Consider the following 13,368-nt stretch of genomic DNA (forward strand, 5'->3'; position numbering starts at 1 on the left):
AGTAGCTCTCAAGTCAAAAAAGTGTGGGCACCCCTGGCCTAGACGAATGAATAAATCAGGACGCTCCGGTTTCTACGAGAAAGTGAAATTGATCCTCTTATTGGGGTTTCTGTCTACAAGTGCCTTACTAGACACACAAGCGCATGCATATTTCAAACATTGCCCTCGACATTCAAGGGCACGATGTGGTCCATTAGGTGAACGAGTCCCTGACGCGGCACGGTCGATGAGCATCCGCAGTGATCAAAATGGGACAAAAAAGGCCCTGTGCTGTCACCTGCTATTTACACACCCGTCTACCCGTTTCTGCAGATATATATATTTGTGCTGAGGAGATGCACATGTTGGTTAGGATCTTATTTTCCCATTTTTTAACGACTGTAACAGCTACAGAAATACAGTAGGGCAAACATGAGGCCAGAGGTGTTAATTTTCAACAAATATGGCTGAGATATTTCCAGATGTTTGTGCACAACAAAGCTGACACACAGTTTGGTCAATTAGCTCCATGCCGAGTGCCATGCATTCCATGCACGCATGCACACATTCAAACACACATACACACACAAAACAGCTCATAAAAAACACCTAATAAAAATGGTGTTGGGTGAGGGCACAGGAGGGGGGCAAACGCTTTCCAAGAAGTGGCTGCCGGTGACACAGTGACATTGAGATGTTTTACTGTAACCTTGTGCTGGCCGTGGCTACAGCGGGGGGAGGGGTGGGGGGTGTCATAATAACTCTTCACTCATAATGCACTGTCTGTCAGTGGCAGAAGTACTCTGTTCTTCTTTTTTACTTAAGTAAAAGTAGCAATACCACAATGTAGAAATACTCTGTTATGATAGTCCTGTATTCAAAGTTTGACTAGAGCAAAAGTACAAACCCTAAAAGTATAAGCCCTATTTTTATTCGAAAATAACCTGCAAGCGTGTTAAGCGCCACAATGCGATTTTGAGCTTTTACTGTAGATCTACTATTTTCAAAACCTTTTGATGATTTTCGCTTAATAATCGGATCAATTATTAATAATCTAAATCTGCCAAGTAACTATTAACTAAAGCTGTCAAATACATGTAGTGGAGTAGACAACAGTTGACTCTTGTCATAGTATAGTAGTATAGTAGGCTACTTGAGTAAAAGTACTTAAGTTACTTTCCACCACATGCTGTCTGGCCTACGCGGCCAGGTGGCGTGTGCATCCTTCCATGCTGGTGAGCGTCTCCACAGCACGGCTGCAGACAGTCCGGTATTAGTAGGGAGGTGCAACTATATGTCACTGTGCTCATGGTGTTTTTTGGTTTTCTGCATATCCTCATCATAATCCTCTAACACACTGTTCATGCAACCCCTTTTCATATCAAGGCCCATTATTAATTCAGCATTTGAGTGACCTTTAGCCTCTCAGAACCAAAACAGAATATTTTGTTATCATTGGATAAGATTATGTTCACAATTCCATGCTGTATTGATGTGGTACCAATAGGAGACAACAATTCTCCTACATCCTCCCATTGTCTAGACTTCTTGTAAATTAAGTAATGCAAATTTGTAAGAATAATTTAACTCTTGAGAAAGTAAAATTAAACCAAATGGACCTCTCTAGGTCCTCCATCGTCGCCTCCAGTCATCCCGGTTCTCCATACATCCGGCCAGCCCGGCCAGACCTGTAAGGGTCCATTTGGTTTCATTTTACACTCTCAAGAGTTAAAGATCTATAGGGGTCCATTTGCTTACCAACTATTCCATAATTTAGCTGGGGACCACCTGGAAGGGCTGTTTTACTGAGACAACCAGGAAGGAAGTAAAACCTGTGACATCACAGGTTTCACTAAATTCTAAAATATCTAAAAACAGATATTACACACATAAAAACCCCAGGAAAGTGTTTCTTGTGTCCTAAGATTTGGTTGCAAATAAATACATAAATCCATAGTATTGACCCCTAAGTCATAACTGACGATTTATGATGACTAGGTTATGTTTTATGTATTTGATGCATTACCATGTTTTTTGTTCTTGCTTACTGTAAGTCTCTCTGGATTAAGAGCATTTGCTAAATGCCTAAATTGTAATTGTAAATTGACCCAAACCTGAGTTGTTATATACCTGGCCTAGGGGTGCCAGATACACAACAAAGATACAGGGGAGACACAGCAGTACTCAAATGAAATATAAATTTAAGTAAGAAATCAAAAATAAGGAATCAAACCAAACCAAACCCAAAAAGAAGTGCCCTTCTGGGCACAGGTCTCCACCAGGACGATAGGAGTGTGTGTGTGATGTTTGGCAAAATGTTTAGGAGCAATATGTGTGTGTGTGTGTGTGCGTGCGTGCGTGCGTGTGTGTGTGTGTGTGTGTGTGTGTGTGTGTGTGTGTGTGTGTGTGTGTGTGTGTGAGAGAGAGAGTGACACGGCTTGGCCTGTTGTAGCGCCACCATGAGGCTGATTTGAAAACTGTCAAGTGGTATTTCTTCCAAAGCCTAGTGGGAATATGCATGCACAGTTTCACCACAATCGGACACTGCGTTGAGTAGTTGTGGCGATTTGTACAAAACAGGTACAAAGCGGGCTACTCCTGAAAAGTTTAGAAGCCAATTGTAGCCAATGAGGGTGGATTATGAGAAATCAAACAAACCCTTCTTGATCACATGACTATGGAGAGCATGTGTACCGATTTGCGTGAAATTTGGATAAAATCTGAAGGAGTAATATTAGAAAATGTGTTTTACATATGTCGGCCTCCTGGTGGCGCTATAAAGAGCAGATGTGAAAAAGGTTTTTTCTTGGCCTCTAGGGAGTTGGCATACAAAGTTATCCACAGATCCGTGCAGTTAGAGGTAAAAACACATTTTGGCCAGTTATAGCGCCACCATGAGGCTGAGTTGAAAATGTTCATGTGGCATTTCTTCCTCTGCCTAGTGGGAATGTGCGTGCACAATTTTACGGAAATCACACAATGTGTTCATGATTTGCAGCATTTTGTTTGAAACTGAGCACTCCTGCAAACTTTGGAAGCCAATCTTAGCCAATCAGGATGGAGTCTGAGAAATCTGAAAGACCCGTTTCGTGGAATGGCTCTAGAGAGACTGTGTACCAATTTGCGTGATGTTTGGACAAAATCTGTAGGTGTACTGTCCAAAAACTTGTTTTGCACAAAGCGGCCTCCTGGTGGCGCTATAACAGGCCGTTCTGGAAAACGGTGCCGGAGATTAGCTGTTCATAGACGGAAGGACGGACGGACGGACACACACACGGACGGACGGAGTGCAAAACATACTCTCTCCCCATGCCTTCGGCCTGGTGGAGACAATCAAGAGCAAACAGATGAGGTGTGGAAATCAGTAGTCAGTAGTGTAGTGCGTGTATGCATGAGTGGAAGGTATGGGTCAATGGGTGCATGTTGAATGTATTAACAGAAATGTTGGGGAAGGTACATAGTGGGAGAAGTGCAAGAGAGCACTGAATACAACAGAGCTGAGGAAGGGACTGGGGAGACAGGCTTTTATACAGGGCGTCGGCACCGGGCACAGGTGCCGCCGCTTGACTGATTGTCAACCATAAACTAACCAAAGTGTACTATAAATATAATATATATAAAGCTACACCAGACCACCTAATATAAGATACCATACTTCTAAATATACTATACACCCTAATATAGGGTGTAATACAATATATACAGGGGGCCGTCACAGAGTCTTTTCCTTATTGTAAGCGACCAAATCTAAAATTCTACTATACTTGTGGGGACATTTGACCCTCAAAAGTATAAACACTTATTTTCAGGTATGTCAGCAATAACACAGAGAGGAAGCTGCCATGCATAAAATGAACCCTCTCTCTCTCTCTCTCTCTCTCTCTCTGACAGGCCTGGGCAGCTCACTCAGATTGGTGTGAAATCGTCGCTTAGCAGGCGGGGAATGGGCTCTGTTATTTTTGGAGCAGAGTCACGGGGGAACATCAGACCATCATCCACTCTCTAATGGGCACTGGGCAGGTGACGGAGGCGGGGCAGCCTCACAAACACACGCACGCACGCACGCACGCACGCACACGCACACACACACGGTCACGGATGCAACAGATGTAGATGAAGGTAGAAGGAAGGTGGGTAAGGGAGACAGCAGAAAGGAATGTGAGTGTGAGACACAAAACAAGCAAATCTCTGCAAATCCATCCTGCGCACCCAACGGAAAACAACAAACAATGCATGCAGAGCAGAATTAGGACGATACCCACTCATTATCAAAGTTAAGAAGAGAGCACTTAAATGTTATAATCACATAAAAGGCAGCAACCCAGATACACTCCATAACATAACCACAGAGAAAACCTACAGGGTTGCTCCCTTATAGGAACTGTCAACAATAGACATTTATTGTATTTATGCTGTATGCTTGTGACATGTACATCCACAGTCCCATACTAGGTGCACATTCTGCTGTGACATGGAATCTAATATTCTTGTGTTTATCTGCACAGATGCCGTTATTGGGGGAGCTGCCTTGAAGCCTGTGTAGTGGGGTGTGTTGCCTGAAGAGCTGATAACATTATTATCGGGAGCATCTTGGGTGGATTGCAAGTACATTGGGGTTGGATGAGTCTGTAGACTATATAATAGGGAATGGTTCAGTTGAGTGAGGGCTACCATGGGGAGAGGCTGATACCTGTACCTCTCTTTGTTTCAGTTTCTTTAGTTGTCCAGTTTTCCACTTATGTTATCCAGGCCTGGAAGGCATTAAGAACCTTTTAGTTTTTTTCCACTTATGTTATCCAGGCCTGGAAGACATTAAGAACCTTTTTGTTTTTCCACCTGCAAGCCTGCCTCCTGGTCCATTCCTGACATTTTAAGGGTTTTTTCACTGACAAACAGCTGATCTACAATCCCACTTGGTAACACTGACAAACTGGAAAGAGACAACCCAAAACCAAAGCAAATTTGAACCCTTGACTAGGTACAGACTTGGTGAACACAGCCTTGCAATAGAGAAAGGTCGCCACAGACAGACCCCACTCCCAAGGGAAGACAGACTGTGGTGAATGTGGTGAAAACAGAGCTACACTTTCTAAGCACCTGCCCACTATACAAAGACATCAGAGAGAGACACATACTTCCCACAGATTAGTGAATTTGAAAACATGACCAACAACAAAATACTCCCATACCTACTGGCTACTGGAAGAAATACAACAATGTGCAAACACAGCAGCTAGATTCTGTTGCGATAAAAGGAATGGAATACAGAGTAGACCTCTAGACCTTCTACACTGTATATAAAAGGAATGGAATATAGAGTAGACCTCTAGACCTTCTACACTGTATATAAAAGGAATGGAATACAGAGTAGACCTCTAGACCTTCTACACTGTATATAAACAGAGCTGCTACCTGTAACACATTTTAAATCAGAGGCTTTTTTGTATACTATTTAAACAGTCTTGAGAAAAGAATTGCCAAAAGATTGCTGCTATCTGTTTCAAAAAGCTTTATACCGTGACTATATAACGACACAATGTGACATATAGCTCTGTTTAACACAATTCTGTATCCCCTCCAACTGTTAATCCTTCCCTATCATCTTAAACTGTTGTTCTATTTTGACACTTGCTGTGGCAATGTAGAACGTATTCTCACGCCTATAAAGCTCCTTTGAATTGAATTGAGATGCAGAGACGGAGGGGGATGTGAGAGATGGAGGGAGACTGAAATGGTCACAGTTGTGTTTCCTAAAGCAGTGCCTCTCAAATGTTTAAATTTCAAAGACCCCCATAATTTCCAGAGTTAGTTCTGTAAGGGTCCATTTGGAACACCCTTGATGAACCCTGAAGGTCGAACCACTGTCCTACCTAGAGGAACCCCTGCAGTCTACGCTATTTAATTGGTCACAGGAATAATCAAACGATAATATGATAAATAAATGGTAAATCTTTGTTTAATTAAGATTTATTATTTTGGTTTAAGCTCTGTTGGTATGGTTATTGGTTATAACCACTTGAACCCTAGCATCCCTAATCAGGGGCAAACCTTAAAAATAGCAGATCTACAAGCTCACAAATCATTGCAATGTGATGCATTGTGAGCTTGTAGAGCTTCTATTTTAGGGAAGATATTTAATGTAGAGTGACAGGTCCTAGCGCAGTATAGAGCCATGAGGGACTCCGGCCAACCGTATGGGGTTTAAATGAGCTCAAATAGTTTGCTTTAAACCACTTTCAACATAGCAACCCTATTTTTGGCCAGCATACCATTATAGAAACCTTTTCAGAAAATTGTGAAAAAGGTAGATGTACAAAGTAAACTCAACACATTGCTTTGTGATCTGTCATGAGCTTGTAGATCTGCTATTTTTGCCACTAGTCCCTGATGCATGAGCAGTGCACCCACTGACCTCATGGACACTACCCAGTATAACCTCAGCAGTAGTAGGGACTTGAGTGCTTCCATTAAAAGGCTGGGGGGAGGGGGAGGGGTGGTCTTTGACTCTTTTGACATAGAACCGTCCCTCCTCCACACCTGCAAATGAGTGTGTACACACAGCCGCCTCAGTCAGAGAAGGAGGCAAGTCACAAGAAGAGACAGGACTGGGCCTGTGCGTGTGCGTGTGTGTGTGTGTGTGTGTAGTCTGAAATGATGGAAGAGGGGGCATGGGAAAAGCAGGAGGTGACAAACACAATCCCATCTTTACCCAGAGTGGAATATCACCAACGGCAGAAAGGCGCACTCACTCCACACACACACACACACACGCATGCTTGCACGCACGCACGCGCGCACACACATACACACACCCCTATGAGTGGCCATAGCTGAGTGGGTAAAGAGGCCATCTGGTAATCAGAAGGTCCCAATTAAGTTCACCCCCTGCCTGTGTGTCAATGTGTCCCTGAGCAAGACATTTGGCTACCTGGGCGCTGTATTAATAGCTCTAAGTAACTCATTTGACATACATTATGCTATGTGCAGATGTACAGTCACAAAAATACCCCAAAGGAGTGGGGAATAAAAGGTATACACGTGTACACACACACACACACACACACACACACACACACACACACACACACACACACACACACACACACACACACACACACACACACACACACCATGGTGGTTCAGGCTGTCATATAGATTTCCATCTGAACTTAAAGTAATCAATAAAATTACCACAATCTAAGGAACCAATGAATTCAGAGTTTCGTCAGTGAGTCGGAATACAGCTTTATCTCATTGGATTTGAGCACACTTCCTTTTGTTCCAACAATATTCAGACACATGACAAATGCAAAACACTTATAGTAACTTAGTAAGACACACCAAAATCCTCTCTGAGTTAACATTACCGCTCTAACCAAAGCAGATCAAGCCATTACTTACATATATTATATTAGGATACAAACCAGTTCATTTGGAGTGAATCAGGGTTTTCCTCTGGAGCACTGGCAACTAAACACTGCCCCCTGCTGTCATAACTCTAAACGGCATTAATTGTAGCAGTAAAGGTTACAAGAATGTTATATTATCATCAATAATGAGGGTCAGAAGTATACATTCAATAGAACTATCACAATTATTGCCATGAGTCACAACACGATTGGATTGGGTTAAAAAAAACAATCAGGCAGGCAGGAGGAGGCAATTACATCTCCCTGTAGAAAGGTCTTGAAAGCCCATATGCTGTTCTGGTTTTAATTGTATGCAAATCTCGAAATGAGATGTCATTGCATTCAAGTCAGGCAAGCCCTTCACCATCGTTGATTTCCATATTGGTGCCGTTGGCTGTCGCCATCAATGTAGACCTACACACGACACAAGTCTATATTTCTGTGAGGATGCGGATTGGAGAAAATATTCCCAGTGGATTCGACACCAGACAAAGGGTATATACAAGGGAGCAGCTTTTCTTGTTTGGACCGCGACAGGCAAAGAATTGGATTATGTTCCAATAAAGCCTCTCAGCATCAGACAGTCTGAACTACAGTATATAAAGTGTCTCATGCCTGAAGAGACGAGTCAGACTCCAGGACTCTTCCTCATTTGCACTCGGCCTCGTGGCGAGCGAGTGCTGGGGGCAGGTTGATCCCAGCGGGGCCATGGAAGTGGAACCTAAAACCCACACATACGCACACAAATACAGATGTCAGAGTGCTCCCTAGAGTGTAAATGTAATATGAATTAATTAATCTGAACGAAGTGTGTGTGTGGGTATGCGTGCATGCGTGCGTGCGTGTGTGATGTGAGAGTGCGGTCTAGCCAACACCAACTCAGGACTCCTGAATTGTTGCCCTCTTCACTCTCCTTTCTAACATCAGGGTCTCGAGCTGTCGTACTTAGGTGACCTTCACACCAGAAAGCTTTACTGCGATTAAAACGAATCCTGCTGCACATTGTCGGAAAGTGCACTTCGTTTGGCAGGTGTGAAGCATCATTCGAATCCTAATGCGCATCAAAGACCCGCATTCTACTCCGACCAAAAACGGGGGTTTCGCTTCGCATCCAATCGCACTTGATTACGATTCTGTGCAGGTGTGAATGCAATCCGCAGCAAATAAAGGAAATGAAGCAAACAATGTGGCGGGTGAGGAGCTAAACACAGTTGGAGACGGAGAAGGCAAATTTTACGCAGCGCAAATATATCCCGTTACCGTGGATAGACGTGGTCGAATGAGAAGACCGAAGCCCATGGTCGAATTGAGGACGAGTACATTAATCCATTGCACATAACACATAAGAACACTGCAGTGTAGCCTACAGAATAGGCTATAGTTTATGAATTGAACACATTGATAAAATTCCCTGCTGCGTTTCCTTGCTGCACACAGCCAGTGTGAAGGCAAACCGCAGCAAATTAAATATGCAAGAATCCCAACTTCTCCGCCCATTCGCATCGAGTCTACTGAAGTATTAGGTGAGAATGTGACCTTAGATGTATGTGTGCAAGAGAGTCAAATGCAGAGATTGAGAGAGGGAGAGTGACCGAGTGGCTCAGTCTCATTCCAGACACTATATACCTGTACATCCTTATGCTGTCCACTCCTATTAACCATGGTGACTGACAACTGATTCTTTCTGCTGGTGAAGAGTAGCAAGCCTGACCTACAGTACGCCCATTTATTTAAATCCTCCCCTTTAAACCCTATATATACTTAGTTGAACGGAGTCCTCCAGGGCCCACTTGAAAATCTTGAAAGCATTCGCAGCCCACCCATCTGGCCACATAAAGTACATGGGCCTATCGGTTGCCGTGTAAAATCATAGTGCTTTGTCAATTATTTTGGGGTTTGCTTGCAATACCTTTGCGGTACAGGTGGAAAACCAGTGATTTAAAATAAGCCCTCTGGAGCTGAGAGTGTTACTTCATGTGAAGTAGTGGACACTTTATAGTTCATGTGGACACCTTATAGTGAAGTGCGAGTGGGGAGGGAGTCGAGGGAACCATTTGGAAAATGGAAGAATGAGTGAGTGAGATACTGACTTGAAGCGCATGGTGACTGGAGTATCTTCCATGTTGAACTCAGCCACAGGGACCCCTCTGGCTGCCACTTGTGGGGCAAACATGGCTGCTGGGTACACAATGGACGACGTGCCGACCTGCAGCGGTCAAGAGAGCAGGATTTGTGTGTAGCTGATTAAACAAATTCAAAGCGTCTATGCATAGAATAATGAATTAATGATACAACTGGTCAAATGGCCAAGTGGGTTACAGTGAGAAAACACCACTGTGGTCCAGGGGCAATTTGCTCAGTAAAACATTTTATCTGGGCGCTTCAAATTACCGCTTCAAAGTAAGACATGTTTAATGCAGGGGGTGTCTTCAGGGTAGTCTATTTGAATAGCCCAGGAAAAAGGATTTTACTTGGACACAGACCTACCACAAGGCAGAGGTCACAGTTTTCAAGCTCTTTCTCTGCGTGGCTCAGGATGTCCGAGTCCAGCGTCTCTCCAAACCAAACCACGGCAGGTCTGAGGAGACCATGACAGGCCTCCTGTTCGCACCTGGCTCACATGCAATCAGAAGGACACACATTGTGCAAATAGTGAGGCATATGTGTGAAATCATTTATTAGAAAACCAGAATAGACTCTGTGCATTTGTTAAGTGTTTAATTACCGGGCTTGTCTCACATCCTTCCAGCCCATAATGATAGTTATTATTGTGTATTAATTTAGCCCTGATGAAAACCGTTTAGTTCAAAACATTCCCTTTTTTTAACTCTGAGTGCCCGGACCTCCTCTTTTTTATCTGATGTTTTATCGCGTCTGATCCAGGAGCACCTTTTACTATTTTAACTTTATTGACTTGTACGTCTCCGGTGAGCAACTGGTTGTCTCTTTTTCTCTACTCATAGCTACCAGATTTAATCTGAAAACAACTGTGTAGAGAACTTCGGTGTGTATCTCACCTGGGCAGGTCCTGTACTGGGATACCGGCATCACTGGTGTTTGGGTCTGGAGCACTGGGGAGATATTTAGATACGTTTGTTGATTTACAATTACATGTAGGCCTATAGCTGTAAATTGCATGTGTAGTTATTGTCAGTGTAGCTGTAGATGTACTTAAATGTGTCAAACTCCAAAGACCAAGTCATGTCTCTCATAAATGCATATTGCATAACCCTTTTGATTCCGATCAACAGTTTAAGTGCTCGAGCTAAAGGAGTTTTATTTCTGCTCCACCAGAAATAGTACTTTCTTTTCTAAATGTGGACTGTCTGGAAGACACATCTTGGGAAGACATGTTATGTTGTCCTTGTGTCTTGTGGGCCGGAGTATAGTTGTGTATTCATTTGATCTACCTAGAGCTGATGAAGCCAAAGGCAAATTTCCACACGAGTGGACAACAGAATAAATGGCCATGTCAATCACAATGTATTTGGCCATTTCATTTGGCAAATGTGAGGTATTTAACTTGTCAGGTTGCTCCCAGACAGTGGAGGTGAACAGGAGGAACGCAGCCCCGCCCCCTCCCATCATGCTGGGAGGCACCCAGGTGACCCCAGTAGAGTCATGTCGGTTCCTAGGCATGATCCTCTCTCGGGACCTGAAGTGGGAACTCAACATCATGGCCCTCCTGAAGAAGGCCCAGAAGAGGCTGTACTTCCTCAGGCAGCTGAGGAAGTACAGACTGTCAAGGACCATGATGGCTCAGTTTTACACAACCATCATTGAGTCCATCCTCACATACTCCATCATCACCTGGTTCCCCGCTGCAGCTGCAAAAGATCTCGCCAAGCTGCAGCGGGTGATACGCTCTGCGGAGAGGGTGATTGGCCGTCCACTGCCCTCCCTCAAGTCCCTGCATGACTCCAGGGCACTGAGGAGAGCGAGAAAGATCATGGCCGACCCCTCCCACCCTGGCCACGGCCTCCTCACCCTGGTCCCCCCTGGGAGAAGGTTGCGGCTGCCGAAGGCTACAAAAGCCCGCTACAGACTGATATGAGCTTTTTCCCCTCAGCCGCCAGGCTGACTAAATGACTCACCGGCACTATGACACCGGACATGTTTGCACTATGTTCCATAACTCTGTTGTTCGTTTATTTGTTATATGTGAAAAAAGGAATAAGGAATGCACACACGCTAATGTCAAAACAAATGTGTTTCACACAATGGCAAATAAAGGAATCTGAATCTGAATCCCATGCCATAGAGCATATAGACACAAGATTAAAATACTAGTACAAAAAATGTACTGAACATGGTCAATGTTATGTTATTTTTCTAGCCATACATTTGGAGGAAATGTCTAGGCAACAAACCTCTTGCAACTGAATCCCTTACCCTTTGCCATCCAGGGCAGCACAGATCGGGCTTTTGTGATTGGCTGTTTCATGGCCGCAGCTCATACAGCGTGTCCTAAAGAGACTGCCTGGATTCCCCAAGACCAACATGTGAAGATAGGAGGGGAAGGCAAAGACAATTGACAGAAAATTGGCAGAGAATATTTCAATTGATCAGATCACTGGTATTGAACAATAATGTCTCACAACACCGCTACTTACCGTGGAGCTCCAGGACATTTTTGGACCCGGCGCGGTGGTGGAGCTCGTCAATGTTCTGTGTGATGACGGTGACCCTCCGGCCTTGTTTGGCCAGTCGCTCCTCACACTCTGCAATGGCCAAGTGGCCGGGATTAGGATTCTTGCTCAACATGACCTCGCGACGATAGTGATAAAATTCCCACACACGGGACGGGTTCCTGGAGAAGGCCTCCATAGTAGCCAATTCCTAGCAGAGTGGAGAGAGTGAGAGATAGAGACAGAGATGCAGACACAGGAAAGGTACATTGAAGGAATGAGTAGATAAGGGTCGCGTACATTTTTTTGTTGTTTTTCTTTTATCCCACGATTTTGTAACACATTTTTCATCCCTTTGTCAATTATCTAATCTGATTCTGGGCTCTATACACACTCCGCCAACCTGGGGAGAGCAACAGACTTGAACTCATGCTTCCTTCATGCATGAGTGTCCAAGCTGCTCCTACACCTGACAGGGGGGTTTCCCTGGTTGGACATAGCGCGTGGAAGGAACACGTTATTCCGACCAGTTCCTTTCCCCTCCATCAGGCGCCCCGGCTGGCCATGGGGAGGCAGTTTAGAGACCAGGATTACTGCATGTTTTTTGTGAGGGTACCTACCTACCCTAGGGGAGACGGGGAGAACATGCACACAGAAACACAATCACAATCACACAATCACAAAAAATATGGCTTTTTTCTAGCTGTTTCTTTTTTTTTCAATATTTCAGATTTAGAAAACCATGTATCTGTTAATTATTTGACTACTGTAACAGTGTCTTCACTGTTCTATCTATCTAATAACTAATCATTTTAGTAATGAGGACGGAAAATTCAGGACGGAAATTGCTGCTGAGCCTGTGATTGGATGGAAAAATTACCATGAATGCCGCTGAAATTGGCTCTGTGATTGGCGGTTGTGATTGTCTGGAAGGTATGCCATTCTGCACTGTGATTGAGCTAAGCTGAGCATAACGGGTGTGGCACGGGAAGCGGGGACACACCCGATTTATATATAAGCGGCTCAGAGGACAGTATTGGCACCAAAATGTGTAAGTAGGTTAATGAACTTTTTTATTAACCTACTCAAGTAGATTTTACTGACAGGGGAAAGACGATAGAAAACAGAGCCCGGCCCCTCCTTCACTTGGGTGAAATCTACTCACAATGCACTCTTGACCAAATTCGCCGTATTCAGCAAAAGAAAGAAAATAAAAAATATTGTCGGTATGGATCTCAGATAACTGCTGTTGATTCGGAATTCTTTAGACTGAGTCCTTACTAACACCAAGAAAGTGGAGCATATCACTCCAGTGGCTCCATGTCAAATAATTAATTTCAGAATACTACTGT

General features: G+C 44.0%; 1 protein-coding gene across 4 annotated transcripts in view; it reads right to left on the reverse strand.

Moving 5' to 3' along the window:
• LOC306926742 (NAD-dependent protein deacylase sirtuin-5, mitochondrial-like) overlaps positions 1-13,368 on the reverse strand; it is a 28,718-nt gene that overhangs the window by 13,089 nt on the left and 2,261 nt on the right. For 3 of the 4 annotated variants that reach the window (XM_079506150.1, XM_079506151.1, XM_079506152.1), the window contains exons 4-9: positions 12,002-12,227; positions 11,781-11,868; positions 10,406-10,459; positions 9,876-9,999; positions 9,479-9,594; positions 6,808-8,109 (exon numbers count right to left, since the gene is read on the reverse strand). In XM_079506150.1, coding sequence (XP_079362276.1) covers positions 8,037-8,109; positions 9,479-9,594; positions 9,876-9,999; positions 10,406-10,459; positions 11,781-11,868; positions 12,002-12,227 — 681 coding nt within the window. In that variant the 3' untranslated portion in view covers positions 6,808-8,036. Of the gene's footprint in view, positions 1-6,807; positions 8,110-9,478; positions 9,595-9,875; positions 10,000-10,405; positions 10,460-11,780; positions 11,869-12,001; positions 12,228-13,368 lie in introns of those variants that run through there. The other variant, XR_013790425.1, reaches the window with a different exon arrangement.

Source organism: Electrona antarctica, assembly GCF_951216825.1.
Source record: "Electrona antarctica genome assembly, chromosome: 7".
Taxonomy (NCBI): domain Eukaryota; kingdom Metazoa; phylum Chordata; class Actinopteri; order Myctophiformes; family Myctophidae; genus Electrona; species Electrona antarctica.